The following is a 23,436-nucleotide window of genomic DNA, read 5'->3' as shown; positions in this document are numbered from 1 at the left end:
TTCACCCACACATTAATGCTTGTCGTATCTTTCATCAACTGTCAAAATCTGAAGCCTGCTCAGAGATTGCCAGGTATAGGTGAGTTGAGACTATTGATATTGATGGATATTAATGACCAGTGATTGTTAATTCCTGTTATTTTTGTGGTTGTGTTGTGTTGTCCTTCTGTGGTGTATGTTGGTGTGGGATTATCTATTGCTTGATTTTCATGGTTGTGTTTAGCTTCTTTGGGTTGAATTTTCCCTTCTAATGCTTTCTGTAGGGCTGGGTTTGTAGACAGGTGTTAATTAAATCTGGTTTTATCCTGGAATATTTTGTTTACTCCGCCTATGGTGATTAAGAGTTTTGCTGGGTATAATAGTCTGGGTTGGCATCCGTGGTCTCTTAGTGTCTGCATGAGATTTGTCCATGATCTTCTAGCTTTCATAGTCTCTATTGAGTAGTCTGGTGTTATTCTGATAGGTTTACCTTTATATGTTACTTGGTCTTTTTCCTTTGCGGCTCTTAATATTTTTTCTTTGTTCTCTGTGTTTAGTGTTTTGATTATTATGTGGCGAGGGGACTTTTTTTTTGGATCCAGCCTATTCGGTGTTCTGTAAGCTTCTTGTATCTTCATAGGTATTTCTTTCTTTAGGTTAGGAAAGTTTTCTTCTATGATTTTGTTGAATATATTTTCTGTGCCTTTGAGTTGGTATTCTTCTCCTTCTTCTATCCCTATTATTCTTAGGTTTGGTCTTTTCATGGTGTCCCAAATTTCCTGGACGTTTTGTGTTACGACTTTTTTGTCTTTAGTGTTTTCTTTGACTGACGAATCTATTTTCTCTATCGTGTCTTCAGTGTCAGAGATTCTCTGTTCCATCTCTTGCAATCGGTTGGTTATGCTTGTTTCTGTAGTTCCTGTTCGTTTTGTCAGGATTTCTATTTCCAGCATTCCCTCAGCATGTGTTTTCTTTATTGTCTCAAATTCATTTTTCAGATCTTGGAATGTTTCTTTCATCTGTTTAATTGCTTTTTCTTGGCTTGATTTGATTTCTTCCCATTTTTTGTTCGTTTTTTCTTCCATTTCTTTAAGGGAGTTTTTTATTTCCTCTTTAATGGAGTTTTTCATTTCCTCTTTAAGGAAAGTTTTTATTTCCTCTTTAAGGCAGTTTTTCATTTCCTCTTTAAGAAAAGTTTTTATTTCCTCATTGAGGGAATGTTTTATTTCTTCTTTAAGGGCCTCTATCATCTTCTTAAAGTCATTTTTAGGGTTGATTTCTTCTGTTTCTTCTGTCATGGTATGTTTAGGTCTTGCAGGTGTAGAATCACTAGGTTCTGATGTTGCCATATAGGTCTTTATGTTGTTTCCTGTATTTTTGCACTGGCGTCTACTCATCTTTTCCTCTGTGCGGTGCAGGTGGTGTCTGTGTCTGAGAGTGCCTCTCTTGTTCTAATTTTTAGTCTTGGTTTAGTAGGGGTTCTTGGTTAAATTGGTGCTATTGGGCTGTTTCTTCAGGGACAGCTGATTTCAGTTGGTGAATTATATACTTATGATTCTGGTGATCTGGTTTAGTGGCTGGGTAGCGCCTTCTTCTGTGTTCCCAGGTCACGTTTTGTTCATTTGTCAACTCCTCAGCTGATCTTGTTTCTTCAGACTTCAAACTGTAGGCATCTGAATCCTCTCCCAGATGGGTTTCAGCTGAGCAGGGTAGTCTCACCAACACCTCCAAGTTGTTGGGTTTCACAGGATCAGCAGTTGGGCCCTGGGTTGTCCCCAGACTGAGTGCCCAGACTCGCCCTGGTTCCCGACCCACGGAAATAGCCTCTTCCCCAGGTGTTGGGGCTAGGGGCGTCCCCGTTCCAAGCTGCGTCCGCCCCTCTCTGTCCCCGGGCCTGTCCACCCCTGTGGCCCGCCGCCACAGGCCCACCTGCATCCACTTGTCTCCACTGCTGGGCCTGTATGTCCCTGTCAACTGCTGCTGGGTCTGTCCACCTCTGCGGGCCGCCAACGGGCCTGTATGTCTCTGCTGGCTGCTGCCGCGGGCCTACCTACCCCTGCCCGTCACTGCTGCCGGGCCCATCCACCTCTGCGGGCTGCCACCGGGCCTGTATGTCTCTGCCGGTTGCCGCTGGACCCGTATGTCCCTGTTGGCCTCTGGGCCTGTACGTCCCTTTTGGCCGCTGCCACCGCGCCAGTCCACCTCCGTGGGTCGCCGACCTGCGTCCACCTGTCTCCACTGCGTGGCCTGTCTATTTCTGTGGGCCGCTGCCGGGCCTGAATGTCTCTATTGGCCGCTGGTGCCGGGCCGTCCACCTCCGTCTACTTATCTCCGCCGCAGGGCCTGTCCACCTCTGTGGGCTGACGCTAGGCCTGAATGTCTCTGCCAGCTGCCGCCGGGTCTAAATGTCACTGTCGGCTGCTGCCGCCGGGCCCGTCCACCTCCGCGGGCTGCCGCCACAGGCCTACCTGCGTCTGCTTGTCTCCGCCATCTTGAATCACTCCAGGAGTTTTCTTTTTCCCACAGCTCTCATCTTAAAGGAATAAGAAACAGTTCATTCTGGAGCCATTTAGAGTAACCAGGGCCAGGAAACATAGATTTAGGATATTCAATGTTCCAATGTGGAAGCAGTTTCATAATGTGTTTCTAGTTTTAAAGAACAGAGAAAGTCATACATCAAGGAAATTTTAAAATATATTACTTGGTATATCAGAGAGGCAGGTGCATCAAGATGGGGGAAGCTTTTCTATAGACTCAAGATGCTATCTGATAGAATTCTTAGCTTTTGGATTGGTAGAAGCCAGTTGACTATTAATTTAATAGACACTAAAACATTTTTATCTATTGTCACAAGATGTTAGTTCCAACACAGAGTGAGGTGGAGCAAGGAACAGCTGTTCTGAAGGGCCATAATATAGTCCAAGATAAGGTCATTAGGCTCTGGACCTGCAACAATGCAACCACTCCACTGAACTGAAAATCTAACCAGCCAACCAGTCTCTGCAGATGCAGCTTCCTTTCAGGAGTTTTTCGTCACAGCCAGAGGCAGTTTCTTTCCAGTAGTTTTCCTTCACACCACATAAGCCTGACAACCTGAGTTATCCCTGGAACTCATAGAAAGGTGGCTAGAGATAACTGATTCACAAAATTGCTCTCTAACCTCAACACATTAGGCATGCAACATACTCCTTCATACACATCAAACAATATACAATAACAATAATAATAACAGCAAATATAAATATTTTAAATAGAAATAATAAAAGCATGATTGATGATAGAATAGGCAAATTTTAATAGTGGAGCCATGTGTTGTATATGTTTAATATATATACATATATATACATACATACATACATACATATTAGTATATACTTACCAACGTGTGGATATTATGTACAATATTTAGAGTGACATTATTAGGAATAAGTACAATTGCTTCATTTTTTTCTATTTTCCTGTGTCATACCAAAGAGAAGATATTAATGAAATGATAACATTATAATAACCTTAGCCTTAATAAATAGCTTATATTCCAAATCTTGTAGATATCTGGATACATTCAATGCACAATCTCAAGTGTGCAGACTGACTTAGATAGGGAGTCATACTGGCCAGATGGTTCTATCTTACAATTTGACTATTGGTTTTAAAGTCCTGTAACTAACTTGTTTATTCAGTCCTAATACATGACAAAGTGTAATATTGGGGGACAGGAAAGAATATGATAAAATATGTGAAATTCTCAAAGAATAGATAAATTTTAAAAAACTATAATGTTGCCGGGCAGTGGTGGCGCACGCCTTTAATCCCAGCACTCGGGAGGCAGAGGCAGGCAGATCTCTGTGAGTTCGAGGCCAGCCTGGGCTACCAAGTGAGTCCCAGGAAAAGCACAAAGCTACACAGAGAAACCCTGTCTCGAAAAACCAAAAAAAAAAAAAACCCTATAATGCATAGCTATAGTGTTTTGATAAAAAAGAAACTACATAGTGAAAATTACTAGTGAGTGCTCAGTAAATATTTGTTAGCCATATTATTTTATTCCTTTAATAAATACTAATACTTCTCATACCAGACACTTTATGAAGTGTCACTTCATTGTTATAATATTTTTATGATTTTATTGATGCCTATGGGTAGGTATAGATTCATGGCATATGGTCCTTAGAATACATCAGAAATAAAACATAACCAATTACAGATCTCCTAACTACAAGGTATACTGTGCTAATGTAGCATTTGATCTTTTGAAAGAACACTCATAATACTAGCACAAATATATTCCTATGAATGGTGCACACAAAATAAATAGCCCCACAAAGTAGATCATTATTATATATTTCTTTACTCCATTCCCAGACTCTGAATGATCACAACATATGAAACATCTTTAATTTAACAACTCCCTGAACAGTATTAGAAAAGTTTCATTTGTGAAGAAACTATGTATCACTGAAAGCTTAAACAAACTGGTAACAAGTTAGTGTTACTTGGGAAAATAAGGGCTCAAGTTCTTAGTGGTTTTTTTGTTTTTGTTTTTGTTTTTTTTTTTTTTGTTTTTTTTTTTTTTTTTTTTTTTTTTGAGACAGGTTTTCTCTGTGTAGCTTTGTGCCTATCCTGGATTTTACTCTGTAGACCAGGCTGGCCTCGAACTCACAGAGATCCACCTGGCTCTGCCTCCCTATAGTGCTGGGATTAAAGGCGTGTGCCACCACTGCCCACCAAACTTTTTTCTTTTCTTTTTTAAATAAAAAAATTACATTCTTCCTGGGGAAAGGAACAGAGGCTTTATGATAAATCTTTATAGATTTTGTAGACTACTGTCCTCAGAACATATGTTATGAGGCAATTCTGTCTCATTGAAAATGCCATCCTGGAGGAAAGCTCATTAAAACTCAGGAAGTTATAAAGAAGACTCATTAAGACTGCAAAAATAAATAAATCATAAGTCTTAGGAAGTCCCTGAAACTTAATAGATTCATAATTCCCCTAACTCCTAAAGGGTTTATGAGAGTAGGAGATTTTGTGATATATTAAGTTGTAAGCAACTCTTGCAAAGAGTCCAGGGTTCCAGTTTTCATGAGTTGTCACTAACACTGGGGTGGAATTTTAATAATTAAGCTGCCTTCAAGTCCTTTAAATATACACCTGCACTGATATAGGTAACCAAAATACAGTCATCAGTTGAACAAGATTAACTCTGATGATAAAATTACTTTGGTTGGCTCTCTATCTGGGGTGAGTAGATATTTGTTGATTTTCCATAAGAATAATGTCACATCATAGAATAACATAGATAGTACCATCTTAATCAAAGCAGTTGTAATTACCCACAAGAGATTCCCAACAAGATCAGGTCTTAAGATTCCCTCAGAGAAGGACATGGTGGATAGAATCACTGAACCCTTACCAGAAATTTCAGCTGCTCCCTCCCTCCTCCATGTCTCTACTTAGCTGTAAGTGATTTTGCCCCTCCTGTAAGTGGTCTCAGGAGGTGTAAGCATATAGAAGGAGTGAAAAAACAACTGTAGGGAAGTCTTCATCATCCATGGTGAGGTCACTACTTTTGATGCAGTGTGTAGGCTACCCATATTACTATAGGAAATCCTTCACTCATGCATCCATATGGAAATCCAATAAAATCATTGGTTCACCAAGCTACACTTGGACAGAATTGTTTATTTGGTCTGTCAGTGATACTGTACCTTGGATGAATACATGTTTTCTCATGTTTCCCAATGAAATATTTATTCATCGTCAGTGGGTTTGAATTGTCTGATTTAACTAAAATGAATGGATGTTCTTGAGGCCATTACTTTGTTCAGCAAGGAATACAAGTTGCTATGGTTTCAAATCAAGCATTTCTTTAGGATATAGAATACAACAAGCAGGAAATCAACAAAATGGCAGGTTTCAACATCTATTATACATTATACAATCACAATGGCATCATTTTCTTATATAAGGGGTATAGTTGTTACAAGGGTGCCAAGTCTATCTCCAAGCCTTCAAAGTGGTAGTTAGTGTTCACTGCTTTAGAACAGAATGAAATTTCAAAAGATCAAAACACTAGATTTGAACTAGAGCTATAAATTATGTAGTCTATGATCATATACAGCTAAGGCAAGTACTAGGAATTTTATAAAATTACTTAGCGAATGAAACTGAATAATTTTGAAAATAGCTTCATGTGGAGACACTGAAATGCCAACCATGAAGAATCTCACCATATATGTGTGTGTGAATGCATATATATATATATATATATATATATATATATATGTATATGTACATACCTTAGTATATATACCATATATATTTTTATAAATACATATTAAATATATAATATAACATACATATACACATATTTTGCAGTCCATGAGGAAGTGGATAATTAAAGTTGCTTCCCACAAACTCCTTCTTTACTCTGGAAGCTTTTGAGAGAGGTCACAAACCTTCAGTTAGACTGAGGAGCTGAATTTGTAAATCATGATAACATCCAAGTTCAACATATTGCTGTCATCAGACTTATGTTTATATGCTAAACTTACATGTCCATATTAATGAGTATGGCTTATTATCTTATTGACACAAGCACTTATGAAATTCATTTCTGAACACAAAAGCCATCAATATCTATATAACAGTATTTAATTCAAATTTCATCTCCCAACTGTTCATTTTATTCTTTCTTACTCTGACACTAAGGCTGCACTAGCATAAAATCATAATGTTCTCTCCATGCTCATAAGAGACCAGGTAGGAAAAATGCTTCAAACTTTCCAAACATATAATTATATAATGTATATTTTCTATCTTCCAAAATCCAACAACTGCTTCTCCATTTCCAAGTAAACTATTGTTTGATTTGAGAGGAAATGTTGTGGGCAGAAATATATGTCTACAGAAACTATTGTGGTTTATCTTTTGCAACAATTTTGTCTCATTTTCATTACCAAATTTTTATGGCTACTTTGATCAGTAACAAGTAAACATGGCCCTTTTGCTAAACTTTTTTTTCTATGTAGAACTGTAATAAATTCCTATTATAAACAAAATTTTAACTGAAAAGCCACAGTAGATGGAAAGGAGAAAGGATATTACTTTGTAAAATCCAGTGAACATCTACAATAGTTTTACATCACATTTAACCACTGTAGGGTTTTATATCTTTACCTACCTTCCATTTCTTAGTTGCTCCTTACAAATTTGACAGTTATGAAATCAGACCTCACCTCAAACTCAGTCTTGAGTTTGAGTGCCAGGAAAAGCAAAAGTCCTAATTTTTATCTCAATATTACAGTTTTAATTGTAAAAAAAAATAGTTGTTTAGAACAAAATGCCCAAAAATGAGGAGAGGAAAAACAGAAAAATAAGCAACAATATTTAATTATATATAACAGTTATTCATTATATGGAAGGTATGTTTTAGGATGGTATCTAGGATGCACTTGCTCTGTTGGGGGGGTATCTCTCTTCAATAATTAAGCTGACCTAGACCAACACTACCAAAAATAAGAGTACTATGTAAGGGGCACACATTTACAATTTTGCTATTTGTAAAGACAGTAAAGCAAAAGAAAATATTATCAAATAGTACATGCACATCCTACATAACTTCCATGGAACTACTAATGGTGTCAATGCAAGGTGCCTTTTTTTCTGTAACTGTACTATACCACCTACTAACAAAGAAAATATGAGATTGAAAATAATGTTACTGAACTGAATTGTTTGAAGCCAGTGCCCCATACATGGGGAAAGTGCATTTAGTTCAGCAGCAATACAGCACAGTGTGAAGATATTGTGTTTAGACACAGATACTCTAGAACAGAAAGATGTACAAGGCAAGTCAAGATAAAAAAATACATAGTACACTGTTAAATAACCTTGAAACATACACAGACTTCAGTCTTTAGAGAGAGAGATTCATCTCATTGTACAAGGAAAGGGGAAGGATGTGTCTGGTCTTGTTTCAGAACTCTTGAGGTTCTAATATTATCAAACAAACTTCTGAAGAAGCTTCCCCATGGAAACCTTAGAAAGTTATGAGAATTAGACCTAGAGGAGAACAAACTGGAGTCCTTGCCCAATGAGATTGCTTACCTCAAGGATTTACAGAAATTAATCTTCACAAAAAAACAGTTGACCACTCTTCCCAGAGGCATTGGTCACCTCACCAACCTCACACACCTTGGCCTTGGAGAGAACCTGCTAACTCACCTTCCTGAGGAAATTGGTACACTGGAAAACAAAGAAGATCTGCATTTGAATGACAACACCAATCTTCACAGTCTCCGCTTTGAACTGTCTCTCTGCAGCAAGCTATCAGTCATGAGCACTGAGAACTATCCATTCAGTCACCTCCCACCTCAAATTGTTGCTGGAGGGCCTTCATTCATTATTCAGTTTTTAAAGATGCAGGGTCCATATAGTGCCATGGTCTGATGTAAACTGCTGGTCCCACACACTGTTCAAAAATAGACTGCCATTAATGTTTCATATCTATATCTGTATCTGTGGATATTGATCTATGGCAGATTTATAAAGACTGCATTATGTGTTTCTGCTAATAGAGGAATCATAGCCATTTAGATTTTTTTAATTCTGTAAAGAAAAAGATTATATAAGCTTTCTTTGGTCAGATTTTTATAATAACATAAGCCCTGATGGTAGACTTTTTCTTTAACTTATTTTGAAATTTGAAATTTAAATTTTATATATTTTTTTACAATCAGAGTGAATCACTGGATTATTTTGATTTGCTCTGTTTTAATCAGTCAGATACGGAGTTTATATTCTCTGTTAAAGGATTTGCATCAGTTAGTTTAACTATTATAAGATACTTGGTGAAAGTGCTGGCAAACAGAAATATACATTTAGAAATCAAAATTTCCATTACTTTTATTTCTTTAATAAACTGTAAAGTAAATATCTGGAGTGAATCTTTGGGGTGGTGTACTGAGACCTTTCCTAGAATAAGTATTTTTACTTTGGGGGAGTAGAAATCTGTGGTGAAAGGTTTTCTTTTCTTTTCCATTCCTGTAAGTTGCAGATCCACAAAAATTTAATGGAAATTTGGCAAATAAATTATACACAAACTCACATTCTTTATATGTATATACAATGTTATATAGATATGTATTATTTACATCATAAACTACAATAGGTAACTTTTGCTAAAGTTTTAATATAATTTAGATTAGACAAACCATGGGAGCATCTCCATAATTGTTTCCACTTGTTTATAGGGAAACAGTATAAGTGCTAGAAGTTCTGATCACTACTTTTCCCACACATTTCTTTATATTTACAAAAGGTAATTAGCCTTTTTTCTGCTTCAATTTTTTCAACTTTGGGGAAGATTATGCTAAAAATAAGAGTAGTGATAGAATTTATTGAGCCTTGACACATGTCACGTTTTACTTTAATCTTTTAGCATTGATATGGTATTAATACAATGAGGGTATAGTGAGAATTAAATTACAATACCACTAAAGTATACAAAATAATAGCTGCAGATAAATGCTGAATACATTTTAAATACATTTTAAATACATTTTTATTACAAATTCAATTAACATTTATTATTTATTAAGTATATGGCAAGCACTATGCTCCTTCCTGGGAAAATATGATTTAAAAATACAGTTCAATGCTTCAGAGAATTATATTGGGAGACTAATGTGCTTACAGAAAAAGTCATTTTTCTCTTGGATAGTTTTCCTTCTGTTGTCATGTCCAATTCAGAAGTGACAGTTTTTGTTTTATCTTATTATACTTTATTTTGTTGTATTTGTAAAACATGAATGAATGAATGAATGAACAAATGAATGTGAATGAATGAATGAAAACCTAGCCACCAGGGTGAAGATTACCAACTGAACTGTCATACCTACTGGGAGAGAGAAAAACAGTTTTCTCCAGTGGAAACTGGTATATCAACCACTCCAGGACAGGCCTCATGTTGAGGAGTGTTTGACCAACATATAATGGAGTTTTGTTGTTTCTCTGATTTTAGTTGATTACAGTTTGGTGGCTTGTTTTATTTTGTCTTTATGGGCATCTTTTTACTTTGTTTCCTTACTTTTGCTTTGTTTTGGGAGGGGGGTATTGTTATATTGAAAGTTTTGTTTATTTTTTTCAGAAGGAACTTAAAGTTGGGTGGGTAGGAAAACAGAGAATCTGGAAGGACTTGTGGGAGGGGAAGAATATGATCAATATATATTCAAACTTAAAAGTTGTTCTAAATAACAAATTTCAGATTACTAAAATTGGAAGTGAATATAAAGGAGGGCAGTATAAAGAGGATCAGATAAATGAATGTTTTACTGGCTATGACAATAATTCCCAGCCTTCCTGGTCCCAGGAACTCTTTAGGGATGCCTTACATTTATAAAAAAAAAAAATTGAAGACACAGAAAATATTTTATTTGGCTATATCAATTGATTTTTGGATATCAAAATTTTAATTACAATATGTTTTTCCTTAAAAATTAAAAACAAAGAATACTAGAACATATCAATACACTTTTATATCTTCTAGAAAACCTATTGTATACTGACAAAAAATGAAAGCAGAAATGTTTCCCATATTAGAAAAAATAATTGACGTTTCTAGAAAAGAAGTATTAATGGTGATAGTTTGACTATATGAAGGTACACTGAACATTTCTATTTGGGTTACAAATAAAAATGAATCCAATATTCACCTTCAGCAAATGTCTATGAAAATAATCAAATATCTCTATGAAAATTGTGTGTGTGTGTGTATGTATGTGTGTGTGTGTGTGTGTGTGTATAGTTTACAAAAGTTCGGCTTTTTTGGCTTCAATTTTTTTGAACTTGTGGAAGAACATGATAAAATTAAGAGAAGTAACAGGATTTATTGAGCCTTGACACATGTCAGGTTCTACTTTAATCTTTTAACATTAACATGTGAAAGATTTATTCGATCTGAAGAAAAAACAGAGTATTAAATGTGAGGGAAGGGATGGTCAGACTGCAACCCACAACTCCAGAGAGGCTAGCTTACAGGGAAAGTGTCCCCTAGGAGGGACACATGTATGACCCTGTGAAGGAGAAGTGGATGAGATCTACATGAGTGGACTGGGTGTGGGGGGTGGCAGAGGGCAAGGAGTCAGGGATGAGAACATAGGGAAATGGGAGGGTCAAGCTGGAACAGGGACAGAGTGGGAGGGCAGGAAGGAAGATACCATGATAGATGAGGACATCACGGGAATAGGAAGAGGCAGGGTGCTGGGGAGGCTCTCAGGAATGCACAAGATTGACCCCACCTTAGTCTGCTGGCAGTGGTCCAGAGGGTGCCTGGACCAGTCTACTCTGGTGACCGGCCTAGCAAATAACCTAGCTGTCATCATAGAGCCTTTGTCCAGTGACTGATGGAGGCAGATACAGAGATCCATGGCCAGGCACCAGGCTGAGCTTCGGGAATCCAATTGATGAGAGAGAGGAGAGATACTGCAGGCGAGGGATGTTGAGATCATGATGGGAGGACATGCAGAGATGACCAGCCACACTAGTGGAAGCCCATGAACTGTGGAATTGTGGTTGTGGAGCCCCCATGGGTCTGGACTAGGCCCTCTGGATATGGAAGATGGTTGTTTGGCTCAAACTGTTTGGGGGGCACCCAGGCAGGGGGATAGGGGTCTGTCCCTGGTCTATGGGCAGGCTTCTGGAATCCGGTGCCTGTAGTGTGACACCTTGCACAGTCTTGGTGCAGTGAGAAGGGGCTTGGACCTGCCTAGGCTCTGTATGCTTGGCTCTGCTGACTTCCCATGGGAGACCTTGATTTGGGGGATGTGGGAATGTGGGATGGCTTGGGAAAGAGGGCTGGAGGTGTGAGGAGGGAGGAGGGGAATCTGTGGATGGTATGTGGAGTGAGTAGAAAATTTCTTAATAAAGAAAAATGAAAAAAACATTAATATGCTGTTTATACAATGAGGGTATATATCATTATATCTGTGGCATTGATTACTATATGAATCTTTCATTTAATCCAAACTTATTGAACACTTTTCCATCACAGTTCTTATTGCAACATCACATACTGGCACATAATAGTCACTTGATTAGGATATATTCACTTTATTAGAATTCACTGATAAAATGATTTTTTTTTTACTTATACTTCAGGCACTATTTTAGAAGGTGAAAATATAGCTACTAATTATAAGGAAAATCTACCTTGTCTTGTGGAGCTTGCATTCTAGTGGCCATAAAACATTTAAAGCATATTTAAATATGGAATGTATTAGAATGTACTGAGTACCATTGAAGAAAACAGCACATATTTTAAATAAATTAAACATAATTCACATCCAATTTAGCATACAGAGTAAACTCAAGTTTTACAATTCATCTTAGAAAGTATTCATTTCGAGCTTACTACTGCAAAATTTCATGCAGGAGACTCTATAGCAACCAAAAGCTGGTTACTTTAGCTGGTTATAGACAGTATGAATTAGCACATATTTAAGAGTGTATATACTGTTTGAGTATAATACTCTTCACATATTCATATATGACTCTGATCTACATTTTATTGTAGCACTCATTTCAAAGATGTGTTCCCGTGATTAAAAGGTATGGCAGGCAAAGACTGAAATAAAATAGTATAAACTACTGTGGAGATAACTATCTTCAAATCTGGAGAATGAACTCAGTGCATGCTGGACTGAAATCAGATCAAAAATGACATTTTCACTCAATAGTGGTGAAGAAAAATACAAGTGATAAGCATAAACATCATTCATGGAAGGCAGCATATAATTTTAAGTTTCTATCAGTGCTATGGGAAAAATGACAAGCATGTATAAATTATGCTCAAAGTAATATAGATGTATCATAATACATAGCATAATTACTATATATCCAATCGAATTAAATCAAACCAAATTTATTGAGACTAAATATTCAAATTTTTGAGAGCAAATATTCAAAAACACCAGGAACAGAATATTCTTTTATCATTTGTTTAAACGATGCTTAATGCGATATCACATATATGAAGCAAATAATCAGCAAAAGCCAATGAAGGCATTAATACTAGTCCATAAGCAATTTTGTTTTCATGAATAGACACTTTAATAAAATGAGTGAAGGAGTTTGGGAAAACTATACAGATATAGATATTATAAACTATATAATATATATTATATATAAATATATATAAAATATGCTCCTACAAGTAAGGTTTTCTAAAGCACACAGAATTTAACACTATATTCTGCATACACAAACCACTGAAGTTGGGTTTTTTTTTTTTTTAGTAAGTTTGAATAACTAAGAAAAACATTTTAAAATGTGTTAGTTTTATGTGAGACTTTAAAGTTAAAAAATTAATTAGCTATCTGGGCTTGAAAGTTTAATTGTGGTGATTCTAAATCCAACTACTTTAAAACTATCGAATATCAAGAATATCTCAAAATGAGCTTTGCATCGTAGGACTTATTCCATGTAATCCCTACTTTTCTTATTAGGCATGATGATAGCATATTACTATAGAGAATGTATTATAGACTTAGAAAATCCAAAAGCTCTTCAAGTTTCATGTATTTTGAGATATTTGAAAATGTGCTTTTGATATAGTATTGACTCATGAATATTTCTTGCTTTTCTCTACTATTATTTATAATATTTCTATTGTTCCATATATAGCCACTACTACCAGTTGTAGGATACATTTTGGGTGTACTATAATGACTTGACTCCAGCCCCAAACATGTGACAGAAGATTGTCACTCAGAATCTTCCAGCCCCTGGCCTCTGAAAGTAGTTCAAAAGTGTGTTTGGCACGATTACAGCAATGAAACTCAATCGTAAGACATTTCACAGAATTTCTGGCAATGGGATTCTTCAACTGGGATTGTAATCTCTGAAGTCATAAATCTAGCAGGCATATCCAACCTATGATCTTCAGGCCACATATAACCAAGAATACCTATGAATGCAGCCCAAGACAAAATTGTTAATTTGCTTAAAGAGATTCACTGTAAATTTTTTGACTTGTCTTTTTTTATATTTTTATTTTATAATTAATTTAATTTTACATATTAGCCACAGATTCCCCTCTCCTCCTCCTCACACCCCTAGCTTTTGCCCCCAATCCACCCCCAATTCCCACCTCCTCCAAGGCAAGGTCTCCCCTGGGGAGTCAGCCCAACCTGGCAGATTCAGTTGAGGCAGGTCCAGTCCCTTCTTCCCTACACCAAGGCTGAGCAAAATGTCTTAGCATAGGCCCTAGATTCCCAAAAGTCAGCCCATGCACTAAGGACAGGTCCCAGTCCCACTGCCTGGTCAACTGTCTCATTTATTCAGAGGGCCTGTTCCAGCACCATTGGGGCTCCTCAGCTATTGGTTCACAGTTCATGTGTTTCCACTAGTTTGGTTATTTGTCCCTGTGCTTTTTCTAATCATGGTCTCAATATCTCTTGCTTATATAATCCCTCCTCTTTCTCGCCAATTGGACTCCTGGAACTCCACCTGGGACTTGGCCATGGATCTCTGCATCTGCTTCTATCACTCACTAGATGAGGGTTCTATCATGACAGTTAGGGTGTTCTGCCATCCGATCACCAGAGTAGGTCAGTTCAGGCTTTCTCTCAACCATTGACAGTAGTCTATTGTGGAGGTTTCTTTGTGGATTTCTGGGGACCTCTCTAGCCCTCTGCTTCTTGCTATTCCCATGGGGTCTTCATTTATCATGGTATCTCTTTTCCTTGTTCTCCCACTCTGTTCCTGATCCAGCTGGGACCTCCTGTTCCCCTAAGCCCTCTTTCCCCCGAACCTTGCCCTCCATTACCCCCCCACACACACACACACACATCCAGTTTGCTCATGTAGATCTCATCCATTTCCCTGTCGTTGGGCAATCCCTGTGTCTTTCTTAGGGTCCTCTTTTCTAGGTAGCCTCCCTGGAGTTGTGAGTTGCAGTCTGGTTATCCATTGCTTCACATCTAGTATCCACTTATGAGTGAGTACATCCCATATTGTAGCCCTCCTATATACAAATGACAAATGGACTGAGAAAGAAATCAGAGATATATCACCCTTTACAATAGCCACAAATGATATAAAATGCCATGGGGTAACTCTAACTAAGCAAGCAAAGGACCTGTATGACAAGAACTTTAAGTCCCTGAAAAAGAAATTGAAGATGTCTAAAAATGGAAAGATCTCCCATGCTCTTGGATAGGTAGGATTAACATAGTAAAGGTGGAAATCTTATCAAAAGTAATCTACGGATTCAATGCAATCCCCATCAAAATCCCAACACAGTTCTTCACAGACCTGGGAAGAGCAATACTCAAATTCATATGGAAAAACAAAAAACTCAGGATAGTCAAAAGAATCCTGAATAGTAAATCAACCTCTGGAGGCATCACGATCCCTGACTTCAAGCTCTACTATAGAGCTACAGTAATAAAAACAGCTTGGTACTGGCATAAAAACTGACATGTGGACCAATGGAACCAAACTGAAGATATTAATCCGCACACCTATGAACATATGATTTTCGACAAAGAAGTCAAAACTGTACAATGGAAAAAAGAAAGCATCTTCAACAAATGGTGCTGTCATAACTTGATGTCAACATGTAGAAGACTGCAAATAGATCCATATCTGTCACCATGCACAAAAACCAAGTCCAAGTGGATCAAAGACCTCAACATAAATCCAGTTACTCTGAACCTGATAGAAAAGAAAGTAGGAAGTAGTCTTGAATGCATTGGCACCAGATAGCACTTCCTAAATATAACACCAGTAGCACAGACACTGAGAGAAACAATTAATAAATGGGACCTCTTGAAACTGAGAAACTTTTGTAGGGCAAAGGACACGGTCAACAAGACAAAACAACAGCCTACAGAATGGGAAAAGCTCTTGATTGTAAATTTTTAATGGTAACTTGATTACATAGTGCTTGAGTGTGAACTTTGTAGAGGACAACAGGGTATCACAATGTCACAGGGTTATAGATCACCCTGTAGACTATTAAAGACAAGCATTATCATAGAAAATGTCAGCTCTGATCACTGCTTTTTTCATTTTGATAACTTTATGTTTAGTCTGTTCTTTCTGTAGTTCTTTCAGTCACAAAGTTAGGATATCAGGAATCTTTCTTTATAATTCAGGCATTATTTGCTACAAATTTCTATCCTAGTCCACTTTGTGGAAATCCACAGTTTTGTTACACTGTGCTTTCAAAATTGAAATACAGTTTAATTATAATATTTTATTACTTATTTCAGAATTTCATACAATGTATTGTACCCCAGGCCTCTCCGTAATTCCTTCTAGATGCACCCTTACCACACCTCCAACCCCTATGAATGTTATGTCCTCATGATTTTTTAATAATCCATGAAGTCCAATTTGTGCTATCCATATACTAATGGATGTGGTGACCATTAACTGCCATATGATTGACCAATCATGGACCATGCCCATAAATAAAACTGACTTCCCCAAATATATAACTGTATATAGTTAAGGATGGGAGCTCATGAACCCCTTCCTCTTCCATGCTAGAATGTTGATTGGATTGATCTTATGTAAGCAACTACAGTCAAGGTGGGTTCCTGAATGCAGCAAGCCTGTCATGTCCAGGATATACTCTTCTACCATTACTATAATCTTGCATAGCTCTGGCTCTTATAGTCTTTCCCCTCTCTCTTCCATGATGGTCTCTGAGCCATGGGGTGGGGACTCAGGTTATAGACTTCCTACATGTGGCTATACTGAAGTATATTTTAAGTGTTTTTTCCATGAAATTATATTTTACATTAACCTTATGTTTTGAGAATTTCATAAATGAATACTAGATTTACATCATTTCTACTACACTATATGACCTCCAACTCTTCCATATTCCCCAACACTCTAAAATTCATGGCTTCTTAAATTATTGTTTTCACATATAGATTATTTTATTGGCACCATTATTGTGACCAGAATGCCAGAAATTTACCTCTTTATTGTTATTGGTTTCTAGTTTCACTCCATTTTAATCAGAAAACATATGTCTTATGTTTTCAATATTGTTGAACTTGTTTATGAATTATTTGTGTTATTACCTTTCCATCTAAGAATGCATGTCTTCTCTTTGCTGAAAGTTTTATGGATGTTAGATCAATTTAGTCTATAGTATTGTTTAATCTCGTTGTTTCTTTATTAGTTTTCTACCCTTAAAAGTCAGGTACTATTGGTTGGAAGCAGTGCAAAAGGGACCTGTAAGCAGTTGAAGGTAGGGAAGGTCTGGACAGAAGTCTAGAGGTGGGGTGGTCAGACTAGACTAAGGCAGGAGTTGCAGGACCTGGTGGACAACATGACTTCCTAAACATGAGCTAAACAAGAATGAAACAAATATACATATCAAAGTAATTGAGGCAAAGCCCATGAAGCCTCAACTCTAGCCAAAGAACTACAAACAACTAAAGAATGTTGAGAGTCAGGTAGTATTCACCAGGGAAGAGCACACCAACTAGTTGTCCAGTGCCAAATTGTCAGCCCTAAAAATGTAGAATCAATTAAAAATTATCCATCTTGCACAGGTTATATTTAAGAATATAATATATCATATAATATATAATAAATATGTCATATGTTAATATAGTTACTATGTACATTCTTTTATATTTTATAATTGATATAATTATATTTTATAGTTACTATAATATGGTATATTAGCTATAATATATTAAATATAATATATAGGTATGTAATATATTCACATTTGTGTATAATAATAATTAATAAAAAAGAGGCCATGAATTTGAAAGAGAACAAGAGTTTGAAAAGGGTTTCTGGAAGAGTTTGGAGGGAGGAGAAGGAAGAGAGGAATGTTGTAATTATATTATAATCTCAAACATAAAAATTATAAAAGACATCTCAATTTTGCTTTAAAACGCAGATGAAATATGAGTTGTAAGGGTAGTTGCAAAAGCAGGGAAACCTAGGGGCCAAAACCTGTACATGCATTAGGCCATTGGACACCTCACCATAACCCAGGGAGGGAGGCAGGCTCTCCGCTATTGGAGGACTTGATGTTACCCATCTGGAATTCTGCTTTCTGACTAGCTTACTCATGAAAAGGTCTGAGGAACATGCAAATCAGAATGAAGCTTGTTTTAAAAATCATTTTAGGCGACAGTATAGTGGGAAAAGCTGTGCTCTCCATGGTATCTAAAGCAAAGATTACAATGTTGCAATTATATTATAATCTCAATTTTTTTAAAAAAAATGAAAATCAGGTACTGAGTACTTCTACTATTATTATATTACTGTTATTCCTCCTGTTAGATTCATCAATGTGTTTTATATAATTAGATGATTTAATAATGAGTGAATATAAACTATGGCTTCTTGTTGAATTAATCTACTTTGTCCTTATATAAAATTGCTTCTTATCAATAGTTTTTGTTCACTTAAGGTATACTTTATCTGAATATATATAAAACATGTCACATGTTTCTAAGAACCCTCCCCCTTAAGCTTCTATGTGTCTTTCAACCTGGAGTGATTTTCTTGTGTACAGTATCCAATTGGGTGTTATTTTTCTTTTTTTCTCTCTCTCTCTCTCTCTCTCTTTTGATTAAGTTAACTGTGAAACAGCTCATTTGCATTTAAAATCATTACTGATAATGATTTACAGCTGTCATTTTTAACAGCTCTTGATTGTCTTCTCTTCTATTGCTGTGAAAAAACACCACGACCAGGGCAACTCTTTTTAAAAAAATATTTAATTGATACCTGCTTTACAGAGCCCTTTATAAGTGAAGGAAAACGCCTGGGCTACATTCACCGGAATTTTGCTGGAAACAGATTTTCTTTTTTTTTCTCTTTTTTTTTTTATTTATTTTACAACACCATTCAGTTCAACATAATAGCCACAGATTCCCCTGTTCTCCCCCTCTCGCCCCCCTCCCCCTCCTCCCAGCCCACCCCCCATTCCCACCTCCTCCAGATAAAGGTTTCCCCCGAGGACCAGGGTCGACCTGGTAGACTCAGTTCAGGCAGGTCCAGTCCCCCCCTCCCAGTCCGAGCCAAGCGTCCCTGCATAAGTCCCAGGATTCAAACAGTCAACTCATGCAATGAGCCCAGGACCCGGCACCAATGCACAGCTGCCTCCCAAACAGATCAAGCCAAATGACTGTCTCACCCATTCAGGGGGCCTGATCCAGTTGGGGGCCCCTCAGCCTTTGGTTCATAGATCCTGTGCTTCCATTCATTTGGTTATTTGTCCCTGTGCTTTATCCAACCTTGGCTTCAACAATTCTCGCTCATATAAACCCTCTTCTTTCTCACTAATTAGACTCCCAGTGCTACACCAGGGGCCCAGCCATGGATGTCTGCATTCAGATTCCTCAGACCTTGGATGGGGTTTATGGCACAACTATCAGGGTGTCTGGCCATCCCATCACCAGAGTAGGTCAGTTCCTGCCGTCTCTCGACCATTGCCAGCAGTCTTTTGCGGGGGTATCTTTGTGGATCTCTGTGGGCCTCCCTAGCTCTCTGCTTCCTCCCCTTCTCATGTGGTCTTCATTTACCATGGTCTCCTATTCCTTGTTCTCCCTCTCTTTTCTTGATCCAGCTAGGATCTCCCACTCTCTTTCCCTCGACTGTCACCCTTCATTGTTCCCACTCATGACCAGGCTGTTCATGTAGATCTCATCCATTTCTCCGTGTCTTTTTTGGGTCCCGTTTTCCAGGCAGCCTCACTGGTGATGTGAGTAGCAGTCCAGTCATCCTTGTTCCATATCTAGCATCTTCCTATGAGTGAGTACATACCATATTTGTCTTACTGAGTCTGGGTTACCTCACTCAGGATGATTTTTTCTAGATCCATCCATTTGCCTACAAACCTCATGATGTCATTGTTTTTCTCTGCTGAGTAGTATTCCATTGTGTATATGTGCCACAATTTATCCATTCTTCAGTTGAAGGGCATCTAGGTTGTTTCCAGGTTTTGGCTATTACAAACAATGCTGATATGAACATAGGTGAGCAAGTGCTCTTGTGGTATGATTGAGCATTTCTTGGGTATATGCCCAGGAGTGGTATAGCTGGATCTTGGGGGAGATTGATTCCCAATTTTCTAAGAAAGCGCCATATTGATTTCCAAAGTGGTTGTACAAGCTTGCATTCCCACCAGCAGTGGAGGAGAGTTCCCCTAGTTCCACATCCTCTCCAGCATAAAGTGTCTTCAGTGTTTTGATCTTAGCTACTCTGACAGGCATAAGGTGTATCTCAGAGTTGTTTTGATTTGCATTTCCCTGATGATTAGGGATGTTGAGCAATTCCTTAAATGTCTTTCAGCCATTTGGGTTTCCTCTGTTGAGAATTCTCTGTTTAGTTCTAAAGCCCATTTCTCAATTGGACTGTTGGTCGTTTTGATGTCTAATTTCTTGAGTTCCTTATATATTCTGGATATCAGTCCTCTGTCACATGTGGGGTTGGTGAAGATCTTTTCCCATTCTGTAGGCTGTCGCTTTGTCTTGTTGACCGTATCCTTTGCTCTACAAAAGCTTCTCAGTTTCAAGAGGTCCCATTGATTGATTGTTTGTTTCAGTGTTTGCGCTACTGGTGTTATATTTAGGAAGTGATCTCCTATGCCAATGCGTTCAGGACTACTTCCTTTACAATAGCCACAAATGACATAAAATACTTTGGGGTAACACTAACCAAGCACTTGAAGGACCTATATGACAAGAACTTTAAGTCCCTGAAAAAAGAAATTGAAGAAGATGTCAGAAAATGGAAAGATCTCCCATGCTCATGGATAGGCAGGGTTAACATAGTAAAAATGGCAATCTCACCAAAAGCAATTTACAGATTCAATGCAATCCCCATCAAAATACCAACACAATTCTTCACAGACCTGGAAAGAATAATACTCAACTTCATATGGAAAAACAAAAAACCCAGGATAGCCAAAAGAATCCTGTACAATAAAACAACTTCTGGAGGCATCACAATCCCTGACTTCAAGCTCTACTATAGAGCTACAGTAATTAAAAACAGCTTGGTATTGGCATAAAAACTGACATGTGGACCAATGGAATAAAATTGAAGACCCTGACATTAACCCACACACCTATGGACATATAATTTTTGACAAAGAAGCCAAAACTGTACAATGGAAAAAAGAAAGCATCTTCAACAAATGGTGCTGGCACAACTGGATATCAATATGTAGAAGGCTGCAAATAGATCCATATCTGTCACCGTGCACAAAACTTAAGTCCAAGTGGAACAAAGACCTCAACATAAATCCAGCTACTCTGAACCTGCTAGAAGAGAAAGTAGGAAACAGATTTTCTGATCACGTGGCTCTTTTATCAGTATTCCAAGCCTGGGATGATGCTAGGATGAGTGGAGAAGAAGCAGAAATACGTTTTTGTGAGCAAAAGCGACTTAATATGGCTACATTGAGAATGACTTGGGAGGCCAAAGTACAGCTTAAAGAGATTCTGATTAATTCTGGCTTTTCAGAAGATTGCTTATTGACACAGTGTTTACTAACACTGGACCAGATAATAATTTGGATGTCGTTATTTCTCTGCTGGCTTTTGGTGTGTACCCCAATGTATGCTATCATAAAGAAAAGAGAAAGATTCTTACCACTGAAGGGTGCAATGCACTTATCCACAAATCATCTGTGAACTGTCCTATTAGCAGCCAAGATATGAAGTACCCATCTCCCTTCTTTGTTTTCAGTGAAAAGATTCCAACCCGAGCCATCTCTGCTAAAGGCATGACCTTAGTCACCCCTTTACAGTTACTTCTGTTTGCCTCCAAGAAAGTCCAGTCTGATGGGCAGATTATATTTATAGATGACTGGATCAGACTGCAAATATCACATGAAGCTGCTGCTTGCATCACAGCCCTCCAGGCAGCCATGGAAGCTCTGGTTGTTGAAGTATCCAAACAACCAAATATCATCAGCCAGTTGGACCCTGTAAATGAACATATGCTGAATACAATCCGTCAGATTTCTAGGCCCTCAGCTGCTGGTATCAATCTTATGATTGGAAGTATATGGTATGGTGATGGTCCATGCCCACCCAAGATGGCCCGATACGATAATGGAAGTGGATATAGAAGAGGATATGGTGGGGGAGGATATGGTGGGGGAGGATATAGCGGTGGCTACCGTAGTGGAGGTTTTGGAGGAGGCTTTGGAAGTGGTGGGGGAGGCTTCGGAGGTGGCTTCAACAGTGGTGGGGGAGGCTTTGGTAGTGGTGGGGGAGGTTTTGGCAGTGGTGGGGGAGGCTTCGGTGGTGGAGGAGGCTTCAGTGGCAGGGGAGGTGGTTTTGCTGGCGGCAGAGGGGGCAACTTTGGGGGTGGTGGAGGCTTTGGAAGTGGTGGGGGAGGCTATGGTGGAGGTGGTGGTGGCTATGGTGGAGGTGGTAGTGGTGGTGGCTATGGAGGAGGCAGTGAAGGCTATGGAGGTGGTGGAGGAGGTTATGGTGGTGGGGAAGGTTATAGTATTAGCCCCAACTCTTACCGTGGAAATTACGGTGGAGGTGGTGGTGGGGAATATAGAGGAGGTTGCCAAGGAGGCTATAGAAACAATTTCGGTGGAGACTACAGAGGATTTAGTAGGGACTACCGTGGATCTGGTGGGGGCTACAGAGGATCTGGAGGGTTCCAGAGAAGGGGTGGCTATGGAGGTGGTTATTTTGGACAAGGAAGAGGAGGAGGGGGTGGTGGCGGCTATTAAGACTTGTGTCAGAGCCTGTGCATAGACAGTTTAAAAATGCATGCTATGTGTGTTTTTCTAAGATGTTTATTTGCACCCCAAAAGTAAACCCATTTTCCATTTAATCTGTAGCTTATTGTAGTTTCAAACAAGAAAGAATGTAGACTAGTGATTTTGTTTATATTATGTAGTGTAAAATATGACCTATTATACAAGTATCATACCATACAGTTTGTATTTTTTCTTCAAGGGAAAAGGTTTGCCTTTTAACTTAACTTGACATTTTCTTGGTTTTCATTTAATAGAAAATAAAGTATTACACTGAAAAAAAATATTTAATTGGGGCTGACTTCATTTCAGAGGTGTAGTCCATTATCATCATACTGGGAAGCATTGGGGCACAGAGACGGATATGGTGCTAGAAAAGTAACTGAGAGTTCTAGATCTGGATTCACAGGCAGCAGGAAAAGAAAGCCAATCGGCACGGTTTGGCCTTTTGAAACCTTAAAGCCCATTCCCAGAAACATTTCCTTCAACAAAGCCACATCTGATTCACCAAGGCCACATTTCTTAATACTTCTCAAGTAGTGCCACTCTTTGATGAGTAAGCATTCAAATATATGAGCCTATGGGGGGCATTCTTATTCAAACCCCCACACTGGTTATTGTATATTTGCTTATTTTCATTTTCTTTTTATCTTCTTTTGTCTATACAAGGTCTTTGAATAAGC

At 38.1% G+C, this 23,436-nt stretch overlaps 1 protein-coding gene across 1 annotated transcript; it reads left to right on the top strand.

Moving 5' to 3' along the window:
• Positions 1-2,119: 2,119 nt before the first annotated feature.
• Dhx9 (DExH-box helicase 9) lies at positions 2,120-23,037 on the top strand. The gene is given in 4 exon segments (XM_037198800.1): positions 2,120-2,320; positions 18,746-18,825; positions 21,317-21,513; positions 21,516-23,037. Coding segments are annotated over 4 exon segments (1,689 nt in total). The 3' UTR covers positions 22,727-23,037.
• The last annotated feature ends 399 nt before the right edge of the window (positions 23,038-23,436 follow it).

This window comes from Peromyscus leucopus, chromosome X (genome assembly GCF_004664715.2).
Source record: "Peromyscus leucopus breed LL Stock chromosome X, UCI_PerLeu_2.1, whole genome shotgun sequence".
Taxonomy (NCBI): Eukaryota; Metazoa; Chordata; class Mammalia; order Rodentia; family Cricetidae; genus Peromyscus; species Peromyscus leucopus.
This window is presented reverse-complemented; position numbering and strand designations above follow the sequence as displayed.